At 42.0% G+C, this 17,565-nt stretch overlaps 1 protein-coding gene across 4 annotated transcripts in view; it reads right to left on the minus strand.

Annotated features, from left to right (window-relative positions):
- Positions 1 to 17,565, minus strand: part of LOC110983654 (cAMP-dependent protein kinase type II regulatory subunit-like) — a 50,184-nt gene that overhangs the window by 10,726 nt on the left and 21,893 nt on the right. For all 4 annotated transcript variants that reach the window (XM_087135228.1, XM_022243080.2, XM_087135227.1 and 1 more), the window contains exons 2-10: positions 15,915 to 15,950; positions 12,114 to 12,169; positions 9,968 to 10,051; positions 5,642 to 5,683; positions 4,805 to 4,869; positions 3,334 to 3,475; positions 2,379 to 2,480; positions 1,730 to 1,804; positions 1,514 to 1,579 (exon numbers count right to left, since the gene is read on the minus strand). In XM_087135228.1, coding sequence (XP_086991354.1) covers positions 1,514 to 1,579; positions 1,730 to 1,804; positions 2,379 to 2,480; positions 3,334 to 3,475; positions 4,805 to 4,869; positions 5,642 to 5,683; positions 9,968 to 10,051; positions 12,114 to 12,169; positions 15,915 to 15,950 — 668 coding nt within the window. The remainder of the gene's footprint in view (positions 1 to 1,513; positions 1,580 to 1,729; positions 1,805 to 2,378; positions 2,481 to 3,333; positions 3,476 to 4,804; positions 4,870 to 5,641; positions 5,684 to 9,967; positions 10,052 to 12,113; positions 12,170 to 15,914; positions 15,951 to 17,565) is intronic.

Genomic DNA, 17,565 nt, shown 5'->3' on the forward strand with positions numbered 1-17,565 from the left:
TACTCATGCATAATAACAGAAAATGCTCATGCTTTTCCAATTCCGATCTGAAAACCATCTTCGCCCGCTCAGATTATCCAAATCCATATTCATGCTCTTAATGTAATTCATGAATGCTTTTTCATTTCCAGTAGACCAAAATTGAGGTTGAATAAACGAAAAAAAAAATGTGTTTTTCCAGCAATATGTCACACCATGTTTCTCTTAAAAAGAAGAACAAACTACCAAAATATGCAAACTTTTGAAACAAGAGAATTTGGCACCACATAGTCTAACATTCTTGTGGGGCACAATTCCATCCATGCCCTATTCTAGCAAAACTTTAAACAGTGACAGGACATAGTAAAACACACAATTGAAGGCATGACACTTTGTGTCATTACAGAGACAGAAAAATTGGCACGGCTACGTCAACTTGATGCACAGAAAAATTTAACAGACAGCATGTCTCCGGCCAAATGAAAGTCATTCTTTTTCAGTGAAAACAAAAAATCATGGAACCGAAAATATCCCCATGATGTCATTTCTGCATTTAATATCTACGTCTGTCGCTGGACATTATCTCTTTGACAATCTTTCAGTTCTCTTTTGAAAGATGTGCTAGTTGAGTCTCATTCCATATTTTGTTGGTGCTGTTGCAACTGGACACCAGACACTTGGAGGTAGGATAATGGGACCCTGCTTTGGGCCCTACATAAACAGGATTGGCGAAGGGATATTTGGCCACACGATTGGGTTGCTGCGACCAAATTTCTACTTTTGCTACTTGTTCTAGACAAACTGCTTTGAAAAGGAATTGATGAGACCTTATTTGGGACATTTTTTGACAAGATGGGTGTGATGTGCAGACTATCCCAGCATTTGAGAAAATGTGACTAAAATCAGGACGTATTAACAAACTCGGCTTCAGTATAATAATAAACATCCCACTTTTTAAAACTTTGAAACTAACAATTTTATTCACAGGAAAAGCCAATCCATAGCTACCACAATATTTGAACTTATTCACATGTAACTTGAGTTTGCATTGAAAATGAAAATCAGCACAAACTTCCTGAAACAGACATTTTCAATGTGCTGATTCAATGCCGTTTTATTTAACTTTGAAGAACAATATTTACCATTTTGGTCTGGGACTTAAAACACATCACGGTGCTAAATATGAACTTTCCATTCTACATAGAAACATGGACAAGCTACATAGAGGGGAATAAATTTCAGGGCTACCAAAAATTTCAGCCAATTGATGGATTGTTTAGGTTAGTAGGTTAAATGTTAATGTGCGGGGTTGTGACTGGTTTCGACGAGACTGCTCTTGAAGAGGCACGGGAATGCTAGGATGTTAAATGTGGGATATTGAGAGAACGGAAGAAGAGATTTTAAAGAGAAGAGGTTGTTTTGTGCTGGTTTAAGAAAGTTGAGTAGGCCAGACAATCACCGATTTCCGGAAAATTTGTCTCAATGTGACTGGGATGCGCATGGAAGTCCGTTTGGGAAGGGAGAAACACCTTACCTTGTTTTTCATGGTGATACGGACGCTACCGTTTTCAATGAAATAACACCCGTCGGCTTCATCACCCTACGAAAGAGACAAAAATCATTATTAAAAATGGGATGCAAACAGCACATACCTCTGATCTTGTCAAATCATGCAAATGATTACTTGTTTTAAATGAGCCTAGTGTTGATGTCATTGTTGACACTGTGCGATTTTTGCTAATTACCTTACCTGGGCAATGATACACTCTCCGTCAGAGTACGTCTTGGTTTCTAAAGCGTCGGCAAGATTCATTCGCTCGTAGGGCTGATTAAAAAAAAAACAAAGGCCAAAATGACAGCAGTTTGAAAACCAATGTTTGAAGAATCTGTTTTAAAGAACAAAACTCATCAGAGACTGAAAGGTTTTCAGATAATTTCACAATGTCAAAGTCATGATTTGGCAAGCTATGCATATTTTGTATATGCTACCATGCCAATAGATGTGTACGGGGAAAAATATTTTGGAAACAAGTTAAGTTTTGCCCCCTCCAAGAAAAGAATAAAAACTCACCCAGAGCAGGTCATATGATACAACACTGGGTGGCTCAAGTACACACTGAATGAGGCACACCGACAACCAGTGGGGACCCTAACGAGTGAACCAGTGAAAACTATACTGCCTACTGTCAAGTCAGCACAAATCCCAGGAGTGTCATTTTGGAGTCTGAATAAAGATTACAAAACAATCAGTCTGGCCCAACTATTTTGGCACAACCAAAAATTTGAAAACAGCCTGTTACACATACTGTAGATAAAACCCAAGCTGGGATGGCCCTCACTGTTAGGGCCGGTGAGGTCTTTCGTTCTCCCTCAACCTTCAGCTTTCATCTTGCACGTACCTCTAATGATTTCAGCATGGAAACATTCTCTAGTAGGGACTCGTACATCTTGCGCTTCTTGGCGGCGTTCTTCAGTACTATCCTCCGGAATGAGGATCGATCCTGAGAAAATCACCGGATGAACAATTAAACACCGATGACATTGGAATCAACCAAATCTCCCAGGGCAAGTTTGGCAAGGAAGTTTTTCTTAAGCCTCCAAACCCAATACTCTGCTGTTTCCAATGGTATTGACGGACTGTGACCCCTAAGGACAATATCTGCATGGCCTCCAGGGGCACTGTTTCAGATCCTTAGTCATGGCCATTACTAAAATTCTGAAACTAAAATAATAGTTTCAAATCAGTATGAAGAGCGGTAATCAAATCACCACGAGCCAATCACAAGTGATCTGGTCTCGATCTAAGTCACGAGCTAATAAAATGAACCACCACAAAGAGAACTGTTTGTCATCGCTCATTCCCTCATTCAATACTTAGAGGATTTGATCAGTGTTGTGGCTGGGTCCAGTCACAAGTCCTTTCAAAAGACAAGTCACGCGTAACAGGGTGTACAATGACACAGGACTGCTTTTGTCATGGCTTCTTTGACTTGCCCGGCACTTGTGATGGATTCGACCACAACACTAGAGTTGACCCTTGAGTGACTGGATTTCAGCTTTGGCATATCTGGACTTGAGTTCAAGTCTTTTTCTTTTTAACACAGGGTAAAGGGGGCTGGCATTGTTGGTGTGGGCTGCTGCAGATGCGAGTGGAAAGAAATCACAGGCCCAGGAAATATCTGTACCCATTCAAGCTTTGCTTGAAGTGTAGACAATTATACAACGCAGGTGGAAGAGGGAGTCCCAGGGAGAGGCTGTATGAGCAAAAGAACTGGAAAAATATCTCAGTCCTGGCCTTTAGAACAGTGACGGTGAAAGGTGTGACAACACTGCCAGACGAGTAGGTGTGCTTACCAATGCCCATAGTGAACCTGGTGTGGTGGCTACGATGGTCGCCGCTCTGGGCGTGTTGTACATGAGAGCCAGCTCTCCGAAGCTACCCGTGTTGTTGTAAGAGCCCACCTTGTTGCCGTTGACGAAGATGTCGTACATGCCACTGGAGAAAAAGGGGAAGCGGAGCAAGGGGGAGAGACAAACGGAATGGAGATTTTTCAAACTTTCATAAATTAGGATGGGAATGATGGCGGTAATGAAAGAACAGGTCAGTGATTACAGCGGCATCTGCAATTCATATGACAGGAATGCTGAAATCGATGAAGAAATGCACCCAAAATGAACACCCAAGAATTGACCAGAGCCGAGTTGAACAATTCATGTGCTTAGGCAGCTTCTGTCAAAGACGGCATCACTGTTAAGCACAACATATCAATCTGGATTGGAAGAGCAGCATAAAGACAAAAAGGCCATAAAATCACTTTCAAAAGATGATGTGAAGAGTGAAAATGATGGAAATATTACCCAAAGATGTACTAAGAAATTAAAACTCCAAAAAAAACCCCTCAAAACAAGCCCCCTCACCCCCCATCACATGGGTCCTTAGTATGTGAAAATTTTGAATATAAAAAGAATCCAATGCTTCTTTGCCTATTTTGTGTACTACAGTAATGCTTAATCGTACTTGATAATATGCAGCCCACTTACATGCAATTGTGAAGGTTTCTGTAGAATTATATCAAAAATTGATTTTACACTGGTGTCGCTTCGGGACAATATGACATTTGCATTACCACTTTACCATGGAAACTACTAAATAAAAAACGCCAATGGATCAGGTGCCATTCTGAACATATAATGTGTATCACAGATCTTTCAAATTTGATATTTTAGGTCTCTCTTTCTTCTTTTTTTTTCCACAAGGACAAAGGCCAGGGAATTGGATGGAAAAACATCTTGGCATTTCTAAGGGAGGTTAGTGGCCGTAAGGCTTCTTCATCGCCTGTGAATGCCACCTTGCCTTGACAGCAGGCTAAGCAAAAAAAGCTAGTGATGGGGGGGAGCCACCTGTAATCAAATAACTTAACTGTTTGAACCACGCTCTGAACCTTCCTTAGCTATTCCTTCTCTCTTCCACCCCCCCCCGGAATTGCTGAGGATTTGTCGAGCGCCTTTGAGGGAGTTTGTTTACAGGCATACAATCATGCACGTACAGATGGTTGCAGATGGCAAAAATAACACTCGGTCAGCTGGGTTGGGCTGAACGCGTTGATAGTAATGAAGGATTCTGTTGGCGGTTTGCTGAGAGTGAAATCGACTTTGTGGAAGCATGCGGACGTGGCACGAGGTCCATGTAAGTTTGATTCCGAGCAGACGGAGCTGAGAGTGACGAGACCAGGTGTTTTCTTTCTCCTTTTTCTTTTCTTTTTGTTTTGTTTTGGGGGAGGCCTGATGTTTTCCCAACCTCCCGGGGGAAGTGGCTGTGACTTACCTATCGATGACGTAAAAATTGTCCCCATCGTCATCTTGGTCGATAATGTGCTCGTCTGGCTGGGTCTATCATAATACGGTAGCAGGTGGGGGAATGAGAAAAATATCTGATTGGCATTTGAATGTTATTTTTGGGGGGAGGGGGGGTTGGGGGAGTGGCAATTGGGGTCTTGGGGAGACGAATGCTACAGTGGAATGCTTCGAGAACGTTTGGGATATGCCAATAAAATCAAGTTGTGTCTTGAGGCACAGGGGAAAATTCCAAACAGCAAATTGTGGACAAAGTGCTGCCTCGGGAGAAACAAGCCGTTGTAACTAAATTTTGATGCATGCGGAAGCTCGTACGTGTACATAGAGGAGCGGAGTGACTTGGTAAAACATCTGAGCCAGACATTTTGGGAATGCAAATTAGACAACATTGGTGTGCCAGGAACAAGACTTGGGTTGGAAAAATGTCTTGGTTCGTGTATTGAAGGAGACGCTTGCAGAGAAAAGTAAATTTCAAAACTCAGAAGTTTTGGGTCAAACGGTTAAAAAAGCCTCCTCTATTCACTCAACCCGGTTACTGTATACGATCAAGAGATAGGAGTGGCCCTTACTGTAATGGTCTTGATCACAAAGACACTCTCTTATTCTCTTAGCTAAGCTTAAACCATGCCAGCAAAAAAGGGATCCAAAATGAATCACATCGAATCACATCATGATATATATCTTATACATGTATAGGATGCTGCGTGGCTCGGGGGAAACCAAACAGCCAAATTCTAATGCTTCTTTTTGCTGGCCCTTGAAGTTTGGTTTGGTTTGCAAGGGAAGAACTGGGGTTCAGTGCTCTTACCCGCTTCTCAAACATGGCATCCAGTACTTCTTGCATTTGTTCCTGCATGAAACAAAGACAAAAATGACAAACTAAAGAGTGCGCTTTGGAAAATATGCAACAAAAAAATCTCATCAGCATCCAGGGATTATCTCCAATTTTTGTACCCCACCCATAATGCGGAAGTGCAGCTCAAAGAAGCACATGAGGACATGCTTGAAATAACGCAAACAGCAAGTCAGAGATTTGTTCTTGGCAGGACCAAGACGCTTAAATGCATTTGCTGCCACCACTAATGCTCGTTTTTTTCACACTCCTGATGAAAAATTCTAGATCAGTTCATTGCACAGTATTACACAAGAAATGAACATTCCTAATGAAACTTCAAGTCTGAAATGAAGACAACGTATGTATTTCTGTGAATTTCTTTCTTCGCTGGTTGGTTTCAGAACAACAGACTTCTTTGGAAAACATCTGTAGGAAATACTGGGTATCGTGGAATTGAAGCTCAACCTCAAGCCCCGGGAAAGGTGGCGGAGGGTGAGGGGACAGAAACCCTGACTCTGCTCCAGCCAGCGCACAGGCCATCATTCTGGCTGGAGTCCACCCCTCCCCCACTGCATTCAGCCCTGCAACCTGGGCAGACCTGGAACCCGCCCTTGATAATAAGAAGAGCCTGCTGTCAAGGGCATGAATCAGACTTGTCTGCTTGACTGGCTCCAAAAAAAATTAGCATTGGCAGAATCACTGATAGTCAGAGACGGGTAATTGAGTAAACCCTAAATGGATTATGGTCAGCGGCGACAACGTACAACATGCAAGCTGGGATTTTCGTGCCAACTGCTGTCACTGTAAAACGAATTACGCTAATGATTATGTAGCCGCTGAAGCCCCGTGAAATGAACAGATCTGACAAGGGGAGCCAGCGCTCTCCCTCTGATATAAATGTATGCAATTAACGATAGCAGTGATACCATGGAGGGAGTGCACAAAAACAAGACATCTTGACGAGTGGTTCTAAGACGTACAATTTGTGTAGCCTTGGGTCTGAACTTAGAAAAGGCCACGTCATTATGCCTCAACTAAGGTGTGCTTCTGGTCTAATATACATGTACCGGTGGTCACAGCAAACCTAAAACGTGTTATCATAAACATTATTAAAGCCCTAATTTTGCTGAAACTCAAGGGAGCAGTAGGTCTGTATTTTTGTGATGAAAGAAGACAAATATATGCTTTACAAGTACAAAGGGAAAAACTACATGGAAATTTAACAGGATTATCTACTCTAATTTACTTATTTCTGCTTTTTGTGCTTATTGCTACATTTTCTTTGTATCTGAATAAGCTTTCTCCCCTTTTCAAGCAGGTGTTTCCAAAATATATGTACTTGTATAGCAATGGGCGACATAATGATAAACACGCATCATTACTAGACCTTATTATGAATGCTGGTTCTGCATGCTAGATAGCAACAACAAAGAGCCATCTCGCACTTAATCACCACCAACAGATGTAATGATATCAACTGCACGATTAATAATTAATCGCTGGTCTCCCTTCCTGGGCTGGGTTAGAGAGTGCGGCCCCAGGTTGCTATGAGTAACTGGTGCTTCGCACTGCTACGGATGCGTAGAGGCCTGAATCAACATTAAAAAAAAAAACAACCTCGGTGTAATCATAATGGACAAGTGGCACAGAGACACTTGCTGTAGCCCAATTTCTCTAAACACAAAAAGGGGTGGGGGGGGGAACCGAATGAATTTTAATTAGAGAGGGAAAAGTGGTGCCTATTGATTGTCGGCCTTCATTCAGCCATGGGAACAAATGTGCGCTAACAACCATGTTAATACGCACCTGTACTTATTGGAAAACATGTGCCGTCAATGAGGAAATGAGGTGGTATATTTAAGGCCTTAAGGACATGTTCCATTGATTTTAAATTTTTCCCCCTTAAATTAATTTTTATTCACAAGGCTCTCAATCATCCTTGCTACAACCTAAAGCTCAATTGGCTGTAAGAGACCTACGTGACAAGAACCTAAAAACTGCCGTCTGCTCTGCAGAAGGGCCAAAGGAAAAAAATATGTTTTTAAGACATTTTTGATGTGAAACTTATTTCAGACATACAAGGCCTTGACACAAGAACCATGGATAATGACAACAGCTCTTGAAAAAAATGTTGTCTGCGCTTAGCCTTCTCTGACTAGTTGAAATGTACTCGAATTCAGGAAAGGCATCTGGTGGTAAAAATTCATAACAATATTGTGTTCAATTTATATCAATACGAGTCAGTTGCTTGGCAAACCCATAGTAAACACATTTCCTGCAAGTGTCTCCAAATGGCGCAGGACAACAGAGGGAGCCGACAGGAAGATGAATAAAGCTGACCATGTTTTGAGTCTCCACGGCAACCAGGTGCTTCATCAAAGGCAAAATGCCCGACAGGACTACACTGAGCGTACATGATGGAGTAGTCCACCACCTGTGCCTTTCCCTACTGAAACCTTGCCAGGGAATATTTAATTTTGAAACATTCAACAAAATGCCATGAAGATCTGGAATTTTATTTTGAGGGAGTTTACTCACATCGTACTCTGGTAGGTTTTCGGGGGGGGAGGGCAGGGGAAAGAAGGGAGGAAGGGGTTATTCTGTTCATAATACTCAGACTGCCCGCCGTCAATCGCAAGTTTCCTCCTGATGAAATGGCGCAGGTAATATTTGGCTACAATCCTAAGCAGTTACGTGTAGGCCCTGAATGATGCGACATTTTTAAATATGTGTTCCAAGGTTGAAATGGGTAGTGTCAACTTCAAGTTGAAAAGGTTGTGCTACTGAGTTCCCATCTTGACTATCATGACTCTGCCTTGACACAAGGCTCGTGACTTGAGTTTTGTTTTTTTGTTAATACTAGCAATTCCATTGCGGAAAAAGGTTGAAACTTGAGGTATCAGTCTGCCCTGAGCTGAAGTGCACCCCCAATTGGCGAAAGAAAGGCAGGTGGTTACCAGTGGGTTCTTGCACGCATTTCTGTGTGTACGCTAAGACCATACATGCCGGAGTAAATTAGTTACGCGTACTCAGCGTGCTCCACGTCAAACGCGCATGAGGCGCGCCTATGCAGTGAGTACCCAAAAAAACACGCCCTCTTTTGTTGTGCCCGGAGCGGATGGTAATGCAATCCCAATGATTGCCCATGGTAATTTGCCTGTTTACCTCAGGCAGGAATGTGTGGCCTATGTATCTAATAGTGTAAATGCCGTTATAAATAAAACTAGTGTTTCTGATTACTGCTGTGACACAGTTATACATTTCCTGAAAACAGCATACATGTATATACCCATACATGTACCTGTGCTCAAATGCTCGGAGTAACGCACAAATTTCAAACTAGGCATTTACATGTAAACGAACCAATTGTGACACAGGCTCACAACCACTCTGGAAATTTTGGATTCATCTCTCTTCTCATGTCTTATTTCTAACTCTTTGCATAACTAACAAAGATACCACACCCAAGACCCCCACTGGGCTTTAACAGTTTTCCAGCTCCTGAGTTTTTTACATATTCATTTTTTTCCCATTGCAAAGATACTTTACAGATTAATTACTTGAGTATAATATCGTTCCACTAATGACCTTGGAAACTCCAGCAGGCAAAAGGAGGCCTCTAATGCATATTTGTCAATGTTTATTTTATGTGTGATTGTCTGATTTTAACTCATTTATATGACGGTGCCACATCAGAAGTAATAAAAGCCACTGCTTGAGTGAAGACTGTGGTATTATGTGGGTTCATTAAGTTAAAAATGGGAACGAATTCAGCCGCAGAGAAAACAAGAATCCTACTATTTCTTTGAAATGTTTCTCGCATTGCCTCGATGGTTCTCCAACATCTGCCTTTCCTCCAATGGCTGGCGTTACTGATTCCTCCGCACCTGAAACGTGACAGTCTCTCGACAGGCTCAGAGTGACAGGGCTGTACTCTCACACGACGATGCCCGCAGGTCAGAGACAAGCCACTAGCTAAAACCCTTCCCCCCATCTCGCTGCTGCTGCAGCAACTGTCAGGTCTGGTTCAGGCTGTGTTTCTGATTTTTCTGTCTTGATCAATCTGCGGTACATGGTTGAGTTGCCAAACTCCCCGGATGGACAGACACTGTTGATACATGTATGGCTGCCTAGCAACAGCATGGCAGACAGCGCCTACTGAACAGTGCTCTATGTGCCTCAGCAGGCAAAGTTCCAAAGGCCTGTGCAAATCTAGTTAAGATGTGGTCTTGAGATTTGCTAATGTATCTTACATGTAGTATAAATGAAACCTAACAAAACCCACCCTCTTTTACATACCTTTTCTAGTGCTCTAAACAAGAGGATGTTCTTCACAGATGCTGCTAGTCTGGCCCTCTGTTCGTCTGTCTTGGGGAACACCACCTGCCAAGGGAGAAAGTTTTTTTCAACTGTTTAAAAGTGTCAGAAAAACACCCCCCTCCAAAACTCCCCCAAACTTAATGCACAACAGAAACAAACACCTTCAATTGCAATAGCCTCTATGGAAAACACTGTAATGGAAACCACTGAATGGTGTCATCTCAGCATCTTTATTTCAATGATTAAAAAAAAAAGATTTACAAAGGAAATACCTCACTCTTGTTCGTATGCTTTACTCACTCAATAATTACCGCATGCATGTACACACATACATATTTATATCCACATAATTTCCTCCAGGTGTCATTTCAAAAGCCATAATAACTTTTGCATGCTCACAATACCTATTCTTCAAGCAATCCCATGGTTACCCTATTTATTCAGATATAAACCATTGATTTTTGCTTTTCTAAAGAGTCAGTCAATATGTATACGAAGAAGTCATGTTTTTCCCGCTTGGAAAGAACAATTCATCAGGAATGAGTTAAAATGAAACAGTACATGGTCTGTGTTGACCCCAAAGTTAACACCTCATAAATTCTGAACGACTGGCTTTGGAAATCTTTCAAGGACAGATTGATCATTGCACGCCTGATTGCCGACATGGAAAGCCCCCCGTATTTTTGTACTTTTCCTCCCTCCAATACTCTTTGGCGGCGTTCCGGAAAGGGTGGTACAGTCAAATTGGGGTGCTGCACGCTGTGTTTTGCTAGGCACCTGAGTCATCACAATGCAACACAAATATTCACTTCCTCTTCCTCACTCTGACGCATGTGTTCACAGTTCATGAGTAACATCAGTGTTGACTCGGCACTGCACAAATGTTATCCCGTGTCAGTGTGCATCGCCTCTCAGCCAAAACACCCTCTTCTACAATTGGCAATTGCAAACCACGTATTTGGACAAGAGTGCGATGGGAGTAATCGGCAGTTCATTCACCTGTCGTTTAACGTCATTACTGAGGGTTGCTTGTTTGCTTGTTTACTCTTCGCATGTTGGCACTTACAACGGGCACAATATGTTTTACTGTACGGTACTGCAGTGCACCGTCGTTTCATTTTGATCTTTTCGAATCTTTGGGAGAAACTGCGTTAATGACAGTATGAGACAATGTGCTGCACAGCAAGGAGAATTTATCAACAGCCATCTAAAAATAATCAGCAATAAAAAGTTTCTCATCAAGAGGATTGTACTAAAGTGTCATTCGGCCACCAGAATTAAAAGCCTTTACTGCGGTGGCACAACGCTCGTGGACAGGTGGTACGCGCGCGTTACATGCTTCTTCGACCAACAGCGAAAAGCTGAAGAATGTGCGTGTGAGTGCGGCGCCACCGCAGTTAGGGCGTCTAATCAGATTACAGTTTATAGCAAATTACTTGGAGTGAGATCCAGCGTAAAAAAAAGTTGCTTTCTGAGCTGTTCACAAATTTTATTCGCTTTGCACCGTCCTTTTTCACTGTGTACATGTATATACGTGGAGCGCAAGCTGGCAAAACAGGAACTCAGGAAACACACAGCAGAACATTTTGGTGTCATGGGAAGTTGTTGGGATGAGTTCAAGGTTCTTCCAGTAAAGAAATGAGCGTCCGCTAGTGGAAAGGAAATGTTGAATTGACTGAAACAAAGTCCTGTACAAAAACAAGCCAACAGTAGGAACGCTGCTGAAGAGTACCAGTAGGAAGCAGTAGGAGCACTGGAAAGATGGACTGTGGGTTGGGGGGGGGTGCGGCTCCAGCAATCTTGGCTGTTCACAATTTGAGGAGGAGACCTGGGACGGGCTGAAATATGCCTTTATCTGATAATGATGGGAATGAACATGTTCATGTATGTATCCACATGTGCACACTATTCAGTGGCTACACGTATGTATACACTTTTTGCACATCACTGACATAAACCTGGCTGTGTATTGAAATTCAGCATGTCTGTTAGAAACCTACGGCTATACCTTCTGATGCTGATGAGATCATGGCTCACATACATGTACATGAGCAGAGAACCAAACCGGGAAGGGGCACAGTGACAAGACTCAGACAGAGTGACCTGAATAAGTCCGGCCGCTTACCTTTGGCTCATTCTCACTTTCATCGTCGGCTTCCGGATCATAGCGCTCTGCACACACTACAAAACAAATGAGAAATATGCACACATTGAGATCAATGTAAACTCTACGCGAATGATGCACTGTGGTTATTAAAAGATTGATTTCACACAGCTACTTGAACTTTGAGTGCTGCACATTTGCCGAGTGGAGTTCTATGACTGAGCTCTCACAGAGGTACACTAAAGTCCTGTCAGAAATGTAACATTATGCTGTCAAAGGTTCTAAATGCAGGCATGACATATCACTTTGATCAACAAGCGTCAACCAAGACCTGAATATTTTCTGTTGAGGTGTGCATACCGGTACAAAACAAGATACCATTATTAACTAATCAAAGAAAGGGCAAAATGCAGTGCTTACAAAAAATTTTTTTCCTTCTTTATATGCACCATGTGTGCATGCATTTTATTATCCCTTTATCATTTTCATTTGCTGGGCATGTAACGTTCCTTTTAAGCTTTCAATTCAGCACAACCGAAAACGGGCACAGTGAACTACAGGTTAAGGAGTGAGGCAGGGGTGTCAGTTTCACCACGTAAACAAAGTCTAAAATTCAGAGGGGTGCGTGAGACTCAAGGGGGAACCCAACACCACAGACATTCAATTTCATTCCATTTGAACTGACACAAGCTGTCTGGTACAGTTACTGAGAGAAAGAAACATAAAGGACATAAAGGCATATGGAATTGCACATGCACCTATACGTACATGTACTGTACATGTATGCACCTACGTGTACCAGTACACATGAGCTGAGCATGAACAGTACAGATGCAAAATACAGTTTGGGTACATCCCTGCAGCACAGACATGTACATGGTGTGCTTGTGTACATGCAAGGGCACCCTTGACTGTGTTAAAATTTATTTTCTTTTTGGACAAACAGGTGTACCAGTTTCTGAAAGTATCGTTCAGGTACTAGTACATGATGTCTAGGCCTTTTAACATGCATGAACCGGTACTGCACCCATTTGATTTGCTGCTCTCTGCACTTGAAACTCTGAAGAACCAGATCTCTTTCTCTTTGGAATCTGCACTTTGTCTTGTACAAACAAAACAACTGGATACCATTTCTTTCGGTAGTACTCCAAGCTACATGTACCCGGTATGACCAAGTTCAATGGTAAGCTATGTACATGTACCGTACGTACAGTATACATGTTCATGGACATGTAAATCTGTACGTGTTTTTACAAATACACAGGTTGGCTCTAAGAACACTAACAATGTAATTTATACTACTTCTGATGGATGGGGGACATACTCAGAAGTGGCGATCTCGTGCACACAGGAAAAACTACCATTATAAAGTCTTTTTACAGAGCACTAAAAATTCCACTTCAATTAGAAACTAATAGCAAACACGATTTAATGGGATTTTCTAAAGAAAAAAATGAACAACGCCAGAAAACCTGAGAGATCATCAAAGTCGCACCCTTGTACATTGTCAATGTCTCGCTCACACTTCTTGCTACCGAGGCCATTTGTGTGCACGCATGCATAAATATGAATTTATTACATGTAGTGAACAGGTCTACTGTATGCCATCGTTTACATACTTAGGCCTAGGTGTAGGCCTACCAGACATGTGTACATGTGATTACTTCATGAAAACATGTAAATGGTTTGTCAAGATTTTGGTAGAGATAATTCCAGCAGAAAATGGGCTCTAATAAGAAAAGGATGGAAGAAAATAATCATAAAGAAGTTCCAATGTGTCCTTATGCATCAGGGTGCACTTCTAAGTAAAAAACAGCCCGAGATAAAAATGTACCGGTACACGTACAGTGCAAGTACATGTACATGTAGGATGGCCTAAATTCAACCGATGTACCAGTAACTGTGCAAACCACATGAATTATAAACTCACTGTACTGTAAATGTGGATCATGGAACCGATGCTGATTACTTTTATCAATGGTGCATGGTCATCTTGGTCATATATTAATTACATATCAGTGTTTTGGGAGTGACTAGTAAATCCTTGTAAATCTGTCTGAATTCCCATCTATGCATTCGTTTCACACGCATTATTACAGGTTCAAACAGGTGTTTGAAAACCATGTTTGCTGTGCAGTGTCCCAATTCACCAGGTTCTCTGATTAAAACTCAACTGTAAATTTAACTTTGTTCCACACCAAATTAATTGAATCTTCATTTTAAATTTGGCACCGGATAATTTGGCCTCCTAACGACGTCTGATCGATTCCAAGCCTGGAAGCTAACAGCAAGGCCGTTTAGGCCAACCTAAATGTACACGTATGAGAAGGCGGACCCGGTGACAATATTAAACGAGGGAGGGAAAAGCCGGCTGAGGGCCCAAAAAAAAAAAAAAAAAAAGAATCAATACCTGCTGATAAGAGCCTACTGACATTCCGGCATGAGGGGGGCTTTAATCCAGCGAGTGAAGTGAAATGATGGCGAGCATAACAGTGATAGGTGAGGAGGGGGGGGTTTCGGATCAATACCTTTGCCGTCAAGCACGTCTGATCTATACATCTGCCTTACCAGGCATTGGTTGTGGATCTCCCTTGTCTCTAAGACCCTCCAAGAAACCCTTGTGGTTGGACAGCTGACCACCCGCTATCCTCCCCCCCTTCAACCCTACAGAGTCAGTTTGCAGTAGCAGTTTGAAAGAGCCATCACTTTCATAACAGATGTCAGTTTCCTTTTATCCTTGTCCTCTGCCTGGAGAGATGTCAATTTCTTTTAATCCCCCTCTCTTGCCAGGATGGGTTTTGACAGTGGATGGTCAGACTGCTGGAAGCTGTGCATTGAGGTCTTGGTGCACACCATGTAATGGACAATGAATGTTTCTGTTGTTGGCATGATAAGCAACAATCAGTTTTGAGCGACTGACGCTTTCAATGCTCAAACAAATGCTTGAGGATGGAGAGTGACTCTTGGCAAGCGCATATCTAGAATCAATGTTTTTTACGGGGGGGGGCATTTTCTTTGGTTAGCCAAAAAATTGGGAGAATTTCTTCAGAGACCCTTTGTGACCTCTCTGAGGGGTGAGGCTAGAATTGGGGCTTAGATGCTTTGGAAAGGATGGGGGAATGAAATACTGTAGCCCCAGAAATTTCCTCTAAGAATCTTAGTATTTTTTCAAACAAAAAGAAACTTGTGCTGGGGGGGGGAGAAGGTATTCCCCTCAATGCGTTACACATTCATGTGTTTAAAAATAGGGAAATCGTGCTTGAAAAAACTGACAGTGATACTGGGGAGGTGTAATCAGCACTAACCAGAAAGTTCAAGGCACAGTAATGGTAATTGCCTCATGCATGTACATGTACCAAATTTATACTATCACCATATTCTACACCTACACGTATGCGCCTACAGCACAGTGATGCGGTAAGCACATGGCTGCACTACACATGCACATCACACACACATTGTACATAGTGTATGGATTACACCTGTACATAAGATAAATTGCTGCGCCTGGAAAGGTTAACAGCCTACGTGCATACATGTACATGTTATCAAATGATTATCCAAGTTGGGTCATGCCATCTGTATTGTGTTCAATGACTCCATGTCTCCATGTCTGAACATTAAAAGATTAGTGTCCACTTAAGGCAGAGGGGCAATTTTCCTGCAGCTCTCTTTCTGTGGCAGTGTGCACTGACGACTCAACATAATAATGAGTGTAGGTTGGGGGTGTAACCATTGACTACTCAAAGGGGTGTCTCTGACATGATTCTGTTATCAGGACATGTACACGTACGTGCAAAAATGACAACTCGGCAAACTCACCTGATTTACGTCTTGAGAATCTGTTTCTTGGAAGCTCTGCAGAGGGGAAGAAGTTAAAAAAAAAAGAAAAGACAGTTAGCGTGAACGGATGTCATCAAACGTACAGGTAGTTGCAGGTAAATCTACTCGTGCACACTGTAACTTCTCTCATCCATACAGTTCTGTTAGGGTGAACATACAGGCCTCTGTGCAAGTAATTTCAAGAGGGCTTCCTTGATCTACACCTTTCTTTTTTTTTATAACAGCTTTAGTGAACAATAGTCCGTGAGGCATGATACATTACATCAACTCAAATACAGTCAGTAATGCACTACAAGTGATTACCTCATGGCCCAATCACTGGTTCACAGTGGCATTAACTAAAAAGGAATATTCTTGAGTAAATCTAATTGTACAAGTGAAATAGTGTACCTCCCGAACATACATACATGTACATGACATGCATGTACATGTACAGACACATACTGGTACATGTACCAACATGTACGTATCATATTTTCATCTTCAATCATGGCACTGACACAAGATCGACACCTTTTCGGGGTACAAGTCAGAGAGTAAATAAAATAAGGCATAAATTGGAAGGGAAACAGTTATCAACAGTTGTACACGTGCAGAGAAGTACCAGCAGGTACTGTGCGTGTACATGTGCGGAATACCGCGTTTTCAAATATTTCTAACAATGAGTGAACTTGAGCGCTGGCTAGCCCATGCCTGAAACTGCTGATCCTGTGAACATGCAGGGCGAGTGACTGATACAAAATTAATAATGACGGACTGGCAGCGATTGTCGACCAAAGGATTACGCTGAAAGTAGCCATGGTAGCTCTCTGGGGAAAAGAGGAGACAATATTGTGTAGTTGGGTTGAATGATGACGGCAGATGCTGTGACAGACTATTAATATCAGTTATAGTCTGTCCCTGCGCTAAACTTGCCGAGTCCACGGTGGCAATCTTAAAATGTCCGTTAAGCCAATATCATGCACAAATACTATGTGTGGGCTGGTAAAGTTTAGTTTGATTAATTTGTAAGTTTTTTCCATCAGGAAATTGTAAGGAAACACTAGCTGCTTTCTGACCTTTTCATGTTTTTTTTCAAGAATCAATGTAGCAGTGACTCGATCCGGGGATCCTGACATCACTTTTAAGATGCCTTTAGGAAGAAGTGTGAAACGTCTATAGGTCCTCAGCAGTACAGTGCTCATGTAATTCACACAATGTTAGCTAATCTTCTTTGATTCAAAATTAACAGAGTACTTTAATCCTAACTCCATTTCCTTCTGGTGTTGAACTACCATCCTGGTCTGATCATCTTTAAAACTTGATTTGTAAGCTCAAAATTGAATTTCAACATATGTACGTACACTCAGATTACAACAAAAACAAAGTCTCAGGTGACACTTATGAACAGGGTAAATGTCACTAACTTGAACATGAAAACATGGTAATTGTGGCATTAGCCCGAGGTGTTTGGGTCAGGAGGGACTGGATATGAAGCACAACAGTACTCAGCCGCATCCATGCATAAAAAAGAAGGGGAAAAAAGATGTTTTCATCATTGTTTTCAGTTCTTCTCCTCATTTCCCCACAGAATCCATGACAGAGGGGCAGGAAACTGGCAGCAATATCAACGTTGAATCCTGCTGTCCTG

Source organism: Acanthaster planci, linkage group LG04 (assembly GCF_054643075.1).
Source record: "Acanthaster planci isolate LZ-2023a linkage group LG04, COTS_SCS, whole genome shotgun sequence".
NCBI lineage: Eukaryota > Metazoa > Echinodermata > Asteroidea > Valvatida > Acanthasteridae > Acanthaster > Acanthaster planci.